General features: G+C 43.5%; 1 protein-coding gene across 1 annotated transcript in view; it reads right to left on the minus strand.

Annotated features, from left to right (window-relative positions):
- Nucleotides 1–3,714: 3,714 nt before the first annotated feature.
- The window catches only part of Emp1 (epithelial membrane protein 1), a 21,811-nt gene continuing 9,537 nt past the window's right edge, over nt 3,715–15,988 (minus strand). The window contains exons 2-5 of the mRNA XM_008837421.3: nt 9,783–9,893; nt 6,916–7,012; nt 6,677–6,817; nt 3,715–5,888 (exon numbers count right to left, since the gene is read on the minus strand). Of these exons, the coding sequence (XP_008835643.1) occupies nt 5,722–5,888; nt 6,677–6,817; nt 6,916–7,012; nt 9,783–9,860 (483 nt within the window). The 5' untranslated portion in view covers nt 9,861–9,893 and the 3' untranslated portion in view covers nt 3,715–5,721. The remainder of the gene's footprint in view (nt 5,889–6,676; nt 6,818–6,915; nt 7,013–9,782; nt 9,894–15,988) is intronic.

Here is a 15,988-nt window from a genome sequence, read left to right on the forward strand (position 1 = left end):
TCTTTTTTGAGACAGGGTCTCCCTGTAGCCCCAGCTGTCCTGGAACTCACTATGTAGACCAGGCTGGCCTCGAACTCACAGAGATCCGCCTGCCTCTGCCTCCCAAGTGCTGGGATTAAAGGCATGTGCCACCACGCCTGGCTGAATGTCAGTATTTTATAAGACAAGAAAAGTAGTGAAATCAAATTAAAAATAGGATTTCACAATGCTCCAAAGTATGTAAATTATAATACTCAGGAGCTGGCATCATTCAAAAGTATATAAATAAACTGAATTTATGACATTCATGTGCTAATCCTAATGGGAGAATTAAAATTGATTTTGTGCCATAAAATTAAGGAAGTCAACTAAGCACCCCTAGCCTCAGAAGACCCAATTTACGATGCCAGATAGATTAGATAGATGATAGATGATAGATAGATGATAGATAGATAGATATGATAGATAGATAGATGATGATGATAGATAGATAGATGATTGATAGATAGAGATGATAAATGATAGATGATAGATAGATGATAGATGATAGATAAAGAAAGAAAGAAAAAAGAAAGAAGGAAAGAAAGACAGAGAGAAAGAAAGAAGGAAGGAAGGAAGGAAGGAAGGAAGGAAGGAAGGAAGGAAGAGAAATATTGCTTCATCCTGACAGGATCATGCTGAGTGCCATATTATTCCACATTCCATGGAAAGCTGTGAACATACCAAAGAAAAGTCATTCCCTTGCCCTAATCAAGCCAAGACATCTGACTTGAGACCCACATTCACACTCCAACCCATCCCCCATCAGACACTGTCAGCTTCCTGAAGAGCTTGAAGGGGCAAGCTCCTTAAATTACATCCTAGCCACTGAAAATAAATTTAGTGAGTATTAAATTTCCAGACTAGATTACCAAAATCTTTTAGCCCAGATAGTCAGTGAACCAATTATGAATTTTTGGGTGGGGAAAGAGTGAGACATGGTCTTGCTGTATAGCCTTAACTTGCCTAGAACTCATTATGTAGACCAGACCGGCCTCAAACTTGTGATCCTCATGCATCTGGCTCCATAGTGCTGGGACTACAGGCATGCCCCACTATACCTGGCTAGTACCAACCTATTGTTAAATCAACAAGAACTCAGCAAATACTTCCTCAGCAAACTGCTTTGTTAAATTTTACTCTTAGAATACTAGTGTTTCTCATTTGTCATTTGGACAATCATTCTTGAATTGGGGCTCACTTTGCAGGTTCTGGTTGTTCTGCAATTCACCAGAAGACTAAGGTGAGGATGAGCCTGACATACAAGGTACACATCGAGCCAGGCCTAGTGATACATACCTGCCTGTAATCCCAGCACTTAGGAGGCCGGGGACTGCAAATTGGAGGCCAGTCAGGGCTGTGCAGCAAAACCGTGTATCAAGACAAAATGCACAGCTCATCGCTCATGAAGTGGGAAAGGATCTCAGAGATGGGCTGAGAACCAGAAAGTTCTTCCACCCCCACCCCCGAAGAAGCAGTGCCCTTACATTCCCTGGGCCCTAAACCCCAAACTTTCTTCCACTCCCTGTAGGTATGAAAACTGCCCCCAAACTACATCGGAAGCTGGAGGGAGGCAGAGATGCATGTCTGAGTCCCTTTCTATGTTCCCAGCTGGTGGGTATGGTATTTATTCCTGCAGTTTACCAATGCAGGTCTTAATGGTCACACCCCTGTTCCAGGTAAGATGCCCTTTAATTCAATTTGTCTCTATCAAAGACATTAATTTGCACAAATATTTATTAAACCCCTTTATACAAGGGAATCTGACAACTTCCTGTCCTTTCACAGAATATCCAAGCTCATCTTGCAAGATAACTCTCAGGCCTTACTATCTTACTAACTTGAAGACCTACGTGTCAGATGTACCATAAAGGCTTCTGTGGCTTAAATTTCCTTCTAAAAATGCTTAGAAAGCTGGTACACCCTGTCCTTGATAAGAATGTTCCCCAATGAGGGTTAATTCCATGCGCCAATTTGACTGGTCCAAAGTATCCATCTATGTAACCAAGCATCATTCTGGATGTTTCTGTGAAGATGTTTGGGGATGAGATTAACTTTTAACTTGGTGGAGATTAAAGTAGATTGCCCTCCATGATGTGGGTGGGCCTTATTCAACTAGTTGAAAGCCTCAAGAAAACCAGCCCTAAAGAGGAAATATTTCAGGAGACTTTAAGATGTGAATTGCCACTTTGGATCTTGCTTGAGTCTCTTACTGGTTAGCCCACCCACAGGGTTTCCGAATATAACCCGATTTACCCCCTAGATTCTTGAAGTAGAAGATGACCTCTTGGCTGTAGAAGACACCTTAGATGGGTCTGGGAGTTTGTTGATGATCCTGAGTAAAGACCTCTGTGGGAAAGGGATGGAGGGACAGTCAGAAAGGTCCAGCTACGATTTGAGTGACATGTAGGAAAGGATCCCTGGGAAAACTCTCTTAAGAAGAGAAACTTCTCTTAAGAAGGTATCCTAAAAGCAGTCTAAGAAATCATATGGGCAGCCACTGGGGGGAGGGGGAGACACTGATAATCCCAGCACTTAGGGGAGGCAGAGGTGAAAGTGTTGCCACAAATTTGAGGCCAGCTCGTTCTATATTTCCAGTTCCACGCCAGGCCTACCTAGTGAAACCGTGCGTCAAAGGGACAACTAAATCGTATGGGTCTCTGAGAAGGCATCAAAAAAATCAATGCAACTTGATCCACTGATTTCAAATGTGTTAAAGTGTGTGTGTGTGTGTGTGTTGTATGCATGTGTAAGCATGTGGATGCACTGGCCCACATGTGCACATGTGGAGGCCAGAGGTTGACACTGAGTGTCCTCTTCTATTGCTTTACCTTATTTAGGGGGCAGCGTGGTTGGTTTCTCACTGAACCTGGAGCTCTAGTCAGTTGGCGAGCTAACTGCTCAGTAAGTTCTGGGAAGACACTGTCTCTGACCTGTTACAGGGACACACCACAACACCCAGCTTTTATACATGGATACTGGGGATCTGAACTCAGGTCCTCAGACTTGCAGAGCAAGCACTTTACCCACTGAGATATCCCCCGGCCCTTTATAGTGAAGTTTTAGTTTCATGTTTCATGGCATATTTCTGTAGGATTGCTTTGGACAGTTTTTTTCATGCAAGACCTGAGAGGACCAGAAGATTACCAATCAACCATGCTTATCATACTGTTGACATAACAATGAGATACACAATATCCACCATTGATGTCAGTCCTTACTGCTCACAGAAAACAGTTGATCTTGCCTTAACCCATAGAGTCCATGCAGGGAAGACCAAGTTTATGCAATAAATAGACTCCTTGAAGTATACGCAAATGCAAGCCTTTATGAGTCACTATGTATTGTGAAGATTCTGGGACCTGGCTATTTCAACAAAACTTTGTAAGGGTTTCATTTCTTAATGTCACAAGTCATTCTGATTTAAGGTGATAATAATCTCTCTGATCTATTTACATGAAATTTCATTTTTGCCTAAGAGGTTTAATTAAAGCAAGACAAAACTATATTCAATAATATTCAGTTGCCTGAAAGAGTTATTAGAGAAATCCTTAAGGTATTCCCAGAAAGTAGCTGAATGTTTCAAATAAATGTCAAGTTCTCCAACTCAAACTGATAGGTAACTTAATGAGGAATAAATGACACTATTATCCATTTTTTCACATTCTTCAAAAAAGAAAACAGTCACACAGTGAATGGAATCAGAATTTGTTTTTATATCCCTAGAGTTATAAACATTTGTATCAAAATATTTACAATTATAGTATATGAAATAATCTATTAACGAAGAAGCCAAATACAGTACTAGGAAAATCCACCAATGCAATGCAAATTACATAAGATGTAAATGTCACAGAAAAAAAGTAAAAGGCAAGGGAATGCACGGCTCACTCCAGTTACAATTCAACTTTTTAACAAAATGAGACTTTTTGGCTATAGCTAATATCTAATAGATACCCTTCTGCACATTAGACAGCCTTGACCAATCATGGGATGATCAAATCATAATTTAAAAGTTCATTGCCTCACAATCTTTCTATCCTCAGTCCACTTAATTTAGTAACCTGCCTTTAGCATTCCCTTTAACAGAATAAACATAGAGAAATATACTCAGTAATAGTCCCTTTACATAAATACCAGTAATTATGGCATAACAACCCCCCCCAAAAAAAGAAAGGTATATAAGAAATGGATAAAGAGAACCCTAAAGGAAGGAAGTAGGCAAGATTCATCAGACTCTTCCCAGGGTAGATCTTCTAAGGGCAATAAAGGAAATGATTTCCAAAAAGAAAACCCTTCAGGCAGAATCTGAGATGGCTTTAAAATAGCTGCTCTAGGCAGAGCTCTGCCTGCTGAACCAGGAATAAACACACTACTTCTAAGTCCTCTATAGAAATACTCCTGTGGCCCCTGACAGCTCAGCTACTAGTTGACTGGATATACCCCAAGAGTTTCTGCTGCTTTAAAAAATAAAAAAGAAAATATCTGCCCATCACCTGTACTTTATTCATCTCATGGGATTTAAAAAAATTTTTTTTCCTGGGAGCAGATACTCTATTCTTATTGTAACTGAAAAATGGTATGTCTAATTCTTTAAAACTAGAAAGCACCCCCCCCAAGGACTTGTTCTTTGGTTTAGGTTTGTTTCTGTGTGATTTAATTGGCATCGAGAATTGCCACGCCTCATTTGAAAAGCAATGTGAGCAAGGCCACTGAGGGGGACCACTGGGGCCAGTGTGAAAGTTACAATGACCCCAGTGTGGATCATTAAACAGAACTTCCTCAAAAGTTCATAATTTTAGAGAAAGAGTAACGGGATAATATTGCAAGGAGCCACATGCATCTCTCTCCTGTTATACCTACAAGATACATTGTGTGCATTGAGGGAAATCCTAAAAAACTTAACCCTACCACAGCACTAGCCCTTTGACCTTACAGTTTGTGGGGTGCACTAGTGGCTCTAGAGAAACTCCAGAAGAGAAGAGCTGCCTTGGCTTTGAGCAAGAGTCTAGAGGCCCCTCTGAGGGACAGCTTTGTGAAGTGTGATGGAGGCTCTGCCTATCCCCCAGGTCCTCTGTTTCTTGGTTTAGCTAATTCCACCAACTTGGTCTTATAAACCCTCTCTCTTCCTGCCCTTTTGCCAAAAATTCCACCAAATAGGGGCAATGGCTCCCTGGCCAAAGCCCTCCTACAGTCACTTGGGATCTGAATGTGATGCTTTGCTTCAGGTTATAAGGACAGACCAGCTTCCAGGCTTAGCACGCTCAGCACGGAGACTGTATCTGCTCTTGACAGGACTTGTACCGCTACTGGAACTTAATGACATAGGTCAACAAGACCTCAATGTGTGACCCAGGAGTGGAGTCAGCGGTATGGCAATCGATGGGGACTCAAACCATGTGTACAACTGAGGGCAGATGGAGGGTGTATCTGGTGGCTAGCAGGGGGCTCTCTGGCCACCTCAAGGAAGCATCAGCATAGTAGCAACAACCTCTCTCCAAAGGGCAGGCACTTGGCAATAGAGAATACACACACACCGCCCCAGAGTGGTTTGGGTTTGAGCTTTCCCCACTCTTCCTTCCCCTCCCCCTCCCCCTCCCTTCTCTTGGTTTTTTCCTACCCAATGACTTCCATTTCCCTCCCAGATTAAGCTGCTCTCTCCTTCCCTCCCCGCTCCCTCCATCCCCATACATTTGTACACCCTTATTTCTTCCTCAGAACCATATAAAGAACACCAATGATGAAGCTGAAGCAGAAGCAGATCCAGGTCAGGATGAAGCAATAGCCATGGTGAGTGCTAGGGGCAAAGTTCCTGTCACTGTTGGCGTAGTGATGAGTGTAGATGGACACTCCAACCAGAATGCACAGCCCTGCAGGGGACAAAGACATGGCCATGGTTGGCATCACTGTGTTAACATTAATATGAGAGAAAGGTTTCATCATTTTTTTTAAGATCTGATTTCCCTCGTGGCAATGAGAAAATGAAGTCTGATTGTCCATAAAAGGCAGTTCTGTTTGTTTGCCCAGATTCAAGTTTAATGAGTGTGTTGGTGAATTAGAGGTATCTAGGTGTCACATCTACACTGATTTGTAGGCAAGGGGGAAGTAAAACACAGAGCATTAAGTTTGCTACCTGCCTTTCCTATACCCCTGTACATCTAAGTAGATATCAGGGGACCAGCAGGGCAATTCACCAAATTGGGAGTTTCTGGGAAGAATAGGAGAAGATGGAGCATTGCATCATGGCAGTGGTGGCATCCTTCCAAGGACTCCCACCCTCTTGCCTTCTTCTAGCATAGAGGTGCTAGTGATGGTGTCCAGTCACTCAGTAGGTGCTAGAAGCACTGATTTTTTTTAAAAAATAATAAAACAAACGAGGGGTCTTAATCTAAGCAGCTAAACCCGGTTGTCAATAAGGGTACAGATAACCAGAGGAGACTGACACAAGGCAGTTTCATGAAGCCATGTGTAAATCTGAGGAGATGGCTGCAGCATTGCAGTAGGTCCCCATAAAAGCTTCACATGCAGAGCTGAGGATCTAGCTTAAGGGTAGAGCATTTGTTTAGCTTGCCCAAGGCTCTGGGTTCAACCCCTCAGCAACATACAAAGAAAAAGATGCTTGTCCCCCATAAACCAGACTCTGCCCTGAGATACTCACAGCACACCAGCATGGTGGCCCCTGAGAGGAAGAATCGGTTTCCCTTCTCCATGGTAAAGAGCTGGAATATGAAGACCACGAGGGAGATGACGGAGAAGATGATGGAAAGGATCATGAAGGCCTGCACTGCCTTGAGGGCATCTGTGGACAAAGGGTAGTAGGGTAGAGAGCAAGGGCATTAGATGACCTGAGACTCCCTGACCACACTGTCGGGAAGGGATTGGTATCTGCATGCATACCTTCATTGCCATATGACAGGGAGCTTTCACAGTTACCGTTCGTACAGTTTTTCCAAAGACCCACAGATGACTCTATAGTATTTGAAACCACCCAGACCTAAAACCAGAAGGAAACAAAGATGATTAAGAACTGCTCTTCCACTTTAAAAAGAAAACAACAGATCAGTGTGCCAGGACCAAATCTTTTTTAAATATTTTATTTATTATTATAATTTTATGTGTATGAGTGTATTGCTTGCATGTATATTGGTGTACCTGTGTTGTACAATGCCCATGGAGGCCAGAAGAGGGCCTCGGACTCCACGGAACTGGAGTTACAGACAGTTGTTACCCATCATGTGGGTGCTGGGAACTAAACCTGGGTCCTCTGCAAGAGCAGCCAGTGCTCTTAACCACTGAGCCATCTCTCCAGCCCCAGGACCAAATCTTAACCAAGACACCCCATGCAGCTGTGAGTACCACTAAGCCCCCTGTCTCTTTTCATGGAAATTAGATCCAAGATCAGAAAGGCTCCAGGAGAGACTTGTAGCCAAGAAAAAAAAAATTCACTTTCCCTTTTTGGAATTCATTCCTGATGGTTTGAGATTTTTTTAATGGAAATAATTTACTATAGTGATTTAAAATTCTAAAGTTCAAAGGAACAAAATCTCTGGATGAGGAAATTGGTTTTAAGTACATACAATTCAAACACTCTAATAGACTACTTCATTTAAGTACCTAACTAACTGGGAGAAAAATGTTAAATCAGGGGTGGTGGCACATATTGTAATTACAGCACCCGAGAAATGGATGTAGAGAGGTCAGGAGTTCACAGCCAGTTAGCTACATAGTAAGTTCAAAGCCAGCCTGAGCTACATGAGACCCTATCTCAAAATACAAAAAACAAACAAAAAAACAAAACAAAAGAAGGACTGGAGAGATGGTTCAGCAGAGGACCAACATTAGGAGGCCCACAACCACCTGTTACTCCAGCTCCAGGGGCTCCAATACCCTCTTCGGGCCTCTTCAAGTACCTGCATATACATGTCATACTCATACACAGACGCACAGGTTTTTTTTTTCTTTTTAACTTTTTGCAGGACATGGTGGCACATACCTTTAATCCCAGTACTCAGGAGACAGAGACAGGTTCTCTGTGAGATTGAGGCCAGCCCAGTCTACATAGCGAGATCCAGGCCAGTTGGCTGGGGCTATAGGAAGACTCTCTCAAAAAAAAATTACTTTATATGTATGTTTTGTCTGCATGTATGTTAAGTGTACCATGTGTGTTCAATGTCAACAGAGGTCAAAAGAGGCATCAGATCCCCTGGAACTGACATTATGGAGGGTTGTTAGCTGCCTTGTAGGTTCTAGGAACCAAACCTGGATCCTCTGCAATAGCAGCCAGTGCTCTTAACTTCTGAACCATCTCTTCAGCTCCATATACACATAATTTTTAAGATAAAAACAAATCTTTTCTTTAAAAAAAGAAAAATAAGGGAAAATACCCAGCTGTAGACAACCCAGAAATGGGAGGGCTGCCGGGGAAATAATAATGAATCTGGAGGTCTGAATACTGCTTTCATCTATACAGAAGGGCCAGCCTTGGGCTGTCTGCATGGACAACACACAAAGTGATCCCATATTAAAACTGTGCAGCAAGGACTTCAATGCAGGGGCAGCCAAAAACACAAGAGTGACCAAAATGTATAACCCCAGGTTCACCATGGTGCCAGCATCCCTTTCAGCCTGGCCCAAGAAAGAGAATCCCCTTTCTGGAATAAAAAATGAATGTAGAGTGCTGTCTACCCATGCATAAATCATGCACATGCTGAAAGAGGCACAGAGGTATATGATCACCTGCCCTCTCAGCTGCCTCGTATCGCATGGTATGAAGCATGTGGGCATCCCTAATACACTTTGAAGTTTATCAGATGTGTGATCCTAAGAGGCACAGGAGTCAACAGACAGGATGACTCTATTATGGATCTGGAGGAGGCGGGATGGGCAGAGGTCGTGTCTTATCTCATAATGCTTCGATTAGCCTGGCTTGTACTCACACCCCCTGAAGTTTGCAAAGCTATCCTATCTGGATTTTAAAACTTATTCACCCTTTAACCACAGCAGGAGCTGGAACCAGTTCTGGAGCCATCCTCTGGCTCCTAATGATGGGCAGGCTTAGCTTTTAACTCCAAGAAGCTGTATCCTTTTGTCCGAGACAAGGATGTTAAACAAGCAAATTGGGTGTTAAAAAAGACCACTAGGGGTCAGAGTAGCCCCAGGCTCAGAGAGATTGGCTGGCTCCCTGGGCTAGTGTTATGTTGCTTTGTTAACCTGGCACCATCCTGCAAAATTCCACTTTGATTTGCAGCTCTGTGCTCAAAACTTGAATTGGTCAATCGGACAACCAAAGCAAGAGTCTGCTCTCATTTCCATCAGCTCCTCTGATCAAGGTTCTCTGCAGGAGGGAAGATCTCTTATCCCCCCTTCAATCTTGAGCATGCCCATCACACATGGGCACCTTGCCAGTTCTCCTCTCCAGCATGTACCCTGGTTTTCTTCCACTTCCCTTCTTTCTCTAAAAAGATCCCATCTTCCTACCCATCTTCCAAGTGCACCTCACTTTCCACCTCTGCTGTGAGGAAGGTCCTTGTAGAAACTGAAGAAGGCCCCTTGTATCTTCCTGTATCCCAATATACCCACCAAGATCTAGACACTTGCTTTTATCCCTTGGTCATTTTGTTGTTCAATGTAAGAGTGTGTGTTTAATTTTTCCCCCACAAATAAGCTAGAAGTTCTCTGCACTAATGACTTAAACCCCTTTTGTGATATTTTATGTGAATCTTTAAAAGATCCCTCGATGAATGAATAAATAGGACATGACTCACATTGGAAATGGTGGAAACAAACAGCATAATAGCAGTGGCGATGTGGACCACAAAGATACCAGCAAGTAACACCAACATCTTGGGTTTCTGGTGATTTGTGAGTAGAACGTTCTGGAAAGAGGAAACAAAAGGGACAGGAAGGTTACTGTCAGATCGATAAAGACAAATTCAACCATCTCACTTTGAGGGTCTATGCTAAAATGAAGAAGTGTCATAATTTTTTTAAAATCACAACTTCATCACAAATTCCTAAAAATACCTTGTCACCTTAGCTCCTAGATATGCTAAATGCCTAACCAACTATGTCTAGAGATATAATTGTGGTTTTTTTCCCCCCTCAGGGGTTTATAGATTCATTTCTCCAGTATATTTTTTAAATTTAGTATTATGTTTTATAATATTTTCTTTATGCTTTAGAGGACAAAAGTAGAGCTTTGATTGTTGAAAAGGTCTTTGTCATTTCTAGAACTCTGCAACATTATCAGCATATTAATTCCAGCTTGCAGTAGGAAAGTGTCCGTGGTCCAAGCAAAATGCTCAGCCAGCAATTTGAATAGAAGTGGTGTATTCTGTAGAACAAGCAGCGACTACTCAATGGCCATAGATGGAGTGAGGTGCAGCACGGGAGAGATACAACTTCTATTATTATAGCGCTCTTTGGGATTCAATATTGTGACAACCTAATTACAGTGTTAATATTTTGATAGCCTACTAATTTAGCATTTCAGGCTAATATTTGTGACACCTGAGCCTTTGGGCCTGCCCACCTCTTGGTGGAGATGTCGCTGCGGTCTGGAGCAATGTCAGATTTCCTACAGCTCAACATGGCAGCTCTGGGGCTTCGAAGCATAAAGGCTTCAGATAACACCAGATGTGCCTTTAACTCATAAGGGATGTTTATGAAACTTCAGTCCTTCAGGATGCAACCCAGAAGACAAACAGATGCATAAATCACATGTAGAAAGACTGGCAACTAATATAGATTAATGATGTGCATGGATAAACAAAAGATCTCAATCATAGTTTCAGCAGACGAGAGTCCATCGATCATAAAAACTAGAAACAAAGGAAATGAGAAAGATGCACTCAGAGGAGATTGTTCTGATTTATGGGAGTCGCATAATCTTTATGTCATGCCCATGACAGTTAAGATGCACAGCAGGCTCAGAGGTTCCTCAAAAGAAAGGATTGGAGGTTGTTCACCCTCTAGGCAGGGAGTGTGTATGGATGCTCCCACCTACCAGGATACAGCTGCCTGCATCCTGCAATTGCATGCTTCTCCACCTGGTTTAATTGGTGCTTTGACTGCGCTTAAAACCTCACCAGGTATTTATTAGAGCACGGATACTATCATTATTCCAATACTTTAGGTGTCTTTTATCTCTTGTGCTTTCTCATTAGGCACTCAAAATCTAGCACACCTAGGTACCTAGCTCTTTACAGACACCAGTTTCTACTCTCCAAAACCTCTTTCCTGCTGGCTACTTCCTTCCATCTCTTTTGAGGGGTGTGGAGGTGGGGCAGAGAATGTATCCAATCTAACTGTGAATGACAAAATTGTAAAAGTTTTCCCTGCTGCCTCGGTAGAGGGATTGGAGTGATCATGCCTGCTCATCATCTCTTACCACATTCAAGCTCACTGTTCCTCTTCAGCTCTTGAACACCTCCACAACTTCCTGCCTGCCTTTCATGCATGGTGAAAAGGGGTTTTTGAATTAGAGGTTGAGTTAGACTTATTCCAAGTGCTTTGATCTCTGCCTGAGACGATGAAATAGAGGTTACCGATGCTAGCTGTGCAAGGAAGTGTGAGGATTCAACTAGATTATATAAGTAAAACACCTCGAATGGTGTCTGGCACACTGCAGGAACAGTGATAGGATTACAGTGACTGTGACCATTATTACTACCCTTATTCTTCTATGAAGCCGAGTTGCTGTTGCCAACCCAACCCAGTTTCTTAATCGCCAGGCTGCCCCATGTCAAGTGCAAAGAATAAGGTGTTTGCAAGCTAGTTCATGAGTCAGTGTGTATAAAGTCATTTGATCCTCAGAAGCTGCCATTTTTGTCTAGTCCTTGCCCCTTGAGTGGGGAGACTACTGGAAACACACCTTCAGGGGTGACCAGAAAAAGTGGGTCTTCTTAGCTCATTTTCCTAACACTCCAATAGCCACACCTCCCTCCATCCTGACCTTGCCTCTCCTAGGGAAAGGGACAGGCTAACATCAGGAAATTGCAAGTATTACACAACAGGTACTTCAACGCTCAACCCTCCTTGGCTCCTTTAGATCACTCTCGTTCTTTCGCTTCTAAGTTACAAATATCCTCCTTCTCATAGTAAGAAGTGGTTGATAGGTACTTCAACGCTCAACCCTCCTTGGCTCCTTTAGATCACTCTCGTTCCTTTCGCTTCTAAGTTACAAATATCCTCCTTCTCATAGTAAGAAGTGGTTGAGGGGGCCAAGAATGGAATATAATCCACCAAGTGAGGCCACTTTAAATGAGCTGCAGAAAGAATTGTGAGTTCCTTCCCTGGCAGGAGAGTGGAATTCAAGAGACTTTCTGTCTCCTTGGCTGCTCTGGGACCCTGCCAGTGAAGCCCAATTCACTTCATTCCTGCTCACGGTCTCCATCCGGGTGAAAGCCCCCGCCCCACTGCAACCCCAGAGCATGCACACTTCTGACCACTGGCTCTCACTTCTGACCTCAGCACAGGCCCACCTGGTCCTTGTTCCCTACCTTCTGCAGGATGAGTGAGCAGGCGAAGAAGTTAAACTGAGAAGCGACACTTTCATCAGATTTTGGGGGTTGTGCTGTGTCTGTTCCCCATGGAAGGGAGTAATGAAGCACATAGTTGTCCCTGCTCCTGTCCTGACTGCCGTGTCCAGCCACCACGGAGGCTATTGAGCTGGGACAATTGCATAATACAACTAACTTCATCTTTTCACTGTCCCAAATTTGTCAAGTTTTATCAGTATCATTCATTTCCAGCTTAGAGGGGTGCTTCCATTATTTTTAACAGCCTTCTTTCCAATGCATTTGGAAACAGAATGCACCATTATTTTATATTTCTTTGTTGGGTTACCTGGAGCTACCCAGCCTTTATTAAAAACCCAACCCCTAACCCCTCAGCCCAGGAGGACTTTATGGAAAACCAGAGGATACAGTATTGTTTCATTCATCATGTAACTTCTTTCCCACAGAGCACTTGTTGCATGGACAGTCCCAAAGTGTGCTGTTGGTTGTTGGGGTCTCCCATAAGAATGTGATTTGTGGTATTTATACCTCCCAGCCAGGGGCATCAGAGCTGGTCAATGAGTAATGTTTCAAAAGGTAGGAAGTCCGCTGGCTTCTATGTGAATTCCAAGAACACACATCTACATCTCTACATCCACCAGTGAAGCGCAGAAGTCTCAGCCACACAGTGTGCCATGCTCAGGTGTGGTCAGGGACTGGGGAAACCGAGGCAGAACATGCAGTTCTGTTACCCCTTTTCTGGTTGGGGGTGGGGGGTGTCTGCTCTGCTCTTGTTTTCTCTTATTTTGTTTGTTTTGTTTCTGAGATCGGGCCTCACTCTGTAGCCTAGTTAGGACTAGAACTCACTGTGTAGCCTGAACTGACCTCCAACTCATAGGAATTCTCCTGCCTCGGCCTTCCAAGTGCTGAGCCACCACATGTAGCTTTCTTTCTGCCCTAACTGGCAGGCAGCTGCCTCTCCATATGCCTTCTTTGGTTTCTGACCCTGGCTCATTCTTTGCTTCCTTCGTTGCTCAGCCACGTGCTGGCAGCCATCTCGTAGCACTTCCATGGCCATTCTGAATTTGTACTAAGTTCTTCCCTAGTGGAAAATGTACTACAGTTTCTGGAAGTGGGGTTCTTGCTTTCTCTCTCTAGTTGTCTCCACCCTCTTAAATCTTTCCTGGCTTCTTGCCTGATTCTTCTACTCTCGTTCAAAACCTATACTCAAAACAATCAAAAGAAACTGGGTCCTGAAACTGCTTTGCCTTGACTCTAGGCATTTGTTCAGGTAGCCTAACACTTATAGGATGCTCTGACCAGTGAGAAGTGAGTGAGGACCCTGTGTGACATTTTCCTTTGCTGATGGATAACTAATTCCAGGGAGACTTTGAGAAGGACTGTGGAGGAACAATATAGAAGCTTAGATGTGCATGCTTGGGGTGCTGGTAATTGCTAAGCTCCAGATTAGATCCTATTAGGGGGTCAATGTGTTTATTGAGCTCTCTCTCTCTCTCTCTCTCTCTCTCTCTCTCTCTCTCTCTCATGTGTGAGATTTCTTCCTATTAGGGGGTCAATGTGTTTATTGAGCTCTCGCTCTCTCTCTCTCTCTCTCTCTCTCTCTCTCTCTCTCTCATGTGTGGGGGGGAACAATTCTCTAAGGATGGTCTAAGCCACCATAGTCAGGAGTAATAAAATAAAACAAAACAAAGCAACCCAAAACCCACTTCTCCAGTAAAGGAAGTAATAGATATCCAGGGACTTGAGTCTCTGAAGAATCAGCCTAAGGGGCTGGGAACCAACAGCTGGGAACTTTGGGGTGGAGCATCCCAGAATGTGCAGATCTCCACAATTCGCTTGAGACTGAGTGAAACTCTCACCAATGAAACATTCTCTATAGGATGGAGAGATGGCACAAGATGCTTCCTGACAGCATACCAGTGGATCTGACTGGCTAGCTGAAACCATTTTAGGCATTTCCTGGGGCAGGGGTGGGTAGAGGATGGATCTAAGACAGTCTGTTACTCGGGGGGAAAAAAGAGCAGTAATGGCCAGCTGTCACATCCCCCTCTCCCTAGCCTCTCACTCCAGCTCTTCTACCCAAAACATCACAGTGAGGTATGAGTCTCTACCAGTATTATTTATCTTATTACTTAGCCTTACTTCCTCCTGGCCTGTGTGCTGGCATCAGCCCCTCCCATGACCCTCTCTGAAGTTCCCCCTCCCCATTCATCCTCTGTACTGACATTGGGGTATTGACCATGATCCCCCCCAACTTCCTCCACCTTCCTACCCCTACCATGACCAGCACCCATCACCAGTAAATGAGCCTCCAGAAACCTACCAATGGCCCTCGGAATCCTGGGGATTTGATTTCCTAAAGGAAGAGAGTCTTATCTATATTTAATAGATAAATCTATATTTAATAGATAAATCTCATTAATAAACAAATTAACTGAAGAGGGCAATATTTTCCATATGGAAAAATAACATCAAGGTGACTGAAAGTTCCACAATAGACACAGGACTCAAGAGAAACCTGTTTCCTCCTTTCTTTTAACATCTGCAAACTTTAGACTTCTAACACTTTTAGAAATTATTTGATACATTGTTACAAGTGTGTGTTGGGCATCTTATTACATACAAACTTCACGTTATCTGTTTTCATGTAAATATTCGTGTGTGTGTGTTTACATGTGTGCTGCATCTTCCTCAAGAAGAAATTAATACAAAGAAGCATCTTAAATGTCTAAATACCGACTTGTCTGCAAATTTAACTTTTCTAATTTCTTGGAATTATAGAATCTCTGGGCTAAGGGAGGGTTTTCAAATTTTTTCCCAGAACATAAAACCCATAAACAAATTTGTCCTGAAGGACAATGTAAATCACTCTTAAACTCCTCCAATCATGGGGCATTCACTATGCACCAAGACTCCCATTAGAAAAGTCCTTCTGGGGCTGGAAAGATGGCTCCGCAGCTAAGAGCTGCTCTTGCAGAGGATGGGGGTTCTGTTCCCAGCACCCACATGGCAGTAACAACTGTCGGTAACTCCAGTTTCAGGTGGATCTGATGCCCTCTTCAGGCCTCCTTGGGCATTACACTCACATGTGCACTTAGATACATGAAGGCAAAACCTTCATACACATTAATTTCTTTTTTAATTAAAAAAAGAAAAAGCCAGGCATGATGACATATGCCTTTAATCCAAGCACTGAGGAGGCAGAGGCAGATGGATCATTATGAGATCGAGTCCAGCCTGGTCTACATAGTAAGTTCCAGGCCAGCTGGGGGCTACAGGGAGACTCTGTCTCAAAACAACAACAAAAAAGGAAGGGAGGAATGGAGGGACGGAGGGTCGGAGGGAGGGAGGGAGGATGGAGGGAGTGAGGGAGGGAGCGAGAGAGAGAGGAAGGAAGGAAGGAAGGGATTGAGGAAGGGAAGGAGGGAGGAAGGAAGGGAGGGAGGGATCAA

Source organism: Nannospalax galili, unplaced genomic scaffold (assembly GCF_000622305.1).
Source record: "Nannospalax galili isolate Female #2095 unplaced genomic scaffold, S.galili_v1.0 scaffold210, whole genome shotgun sequence".
Taxonomy (NCBI): Eukaryota; Metazoa; Chordata; class Mammalia; order Rodentia; family Spalacidae; genus Nannospalax; species Nannospalax galili.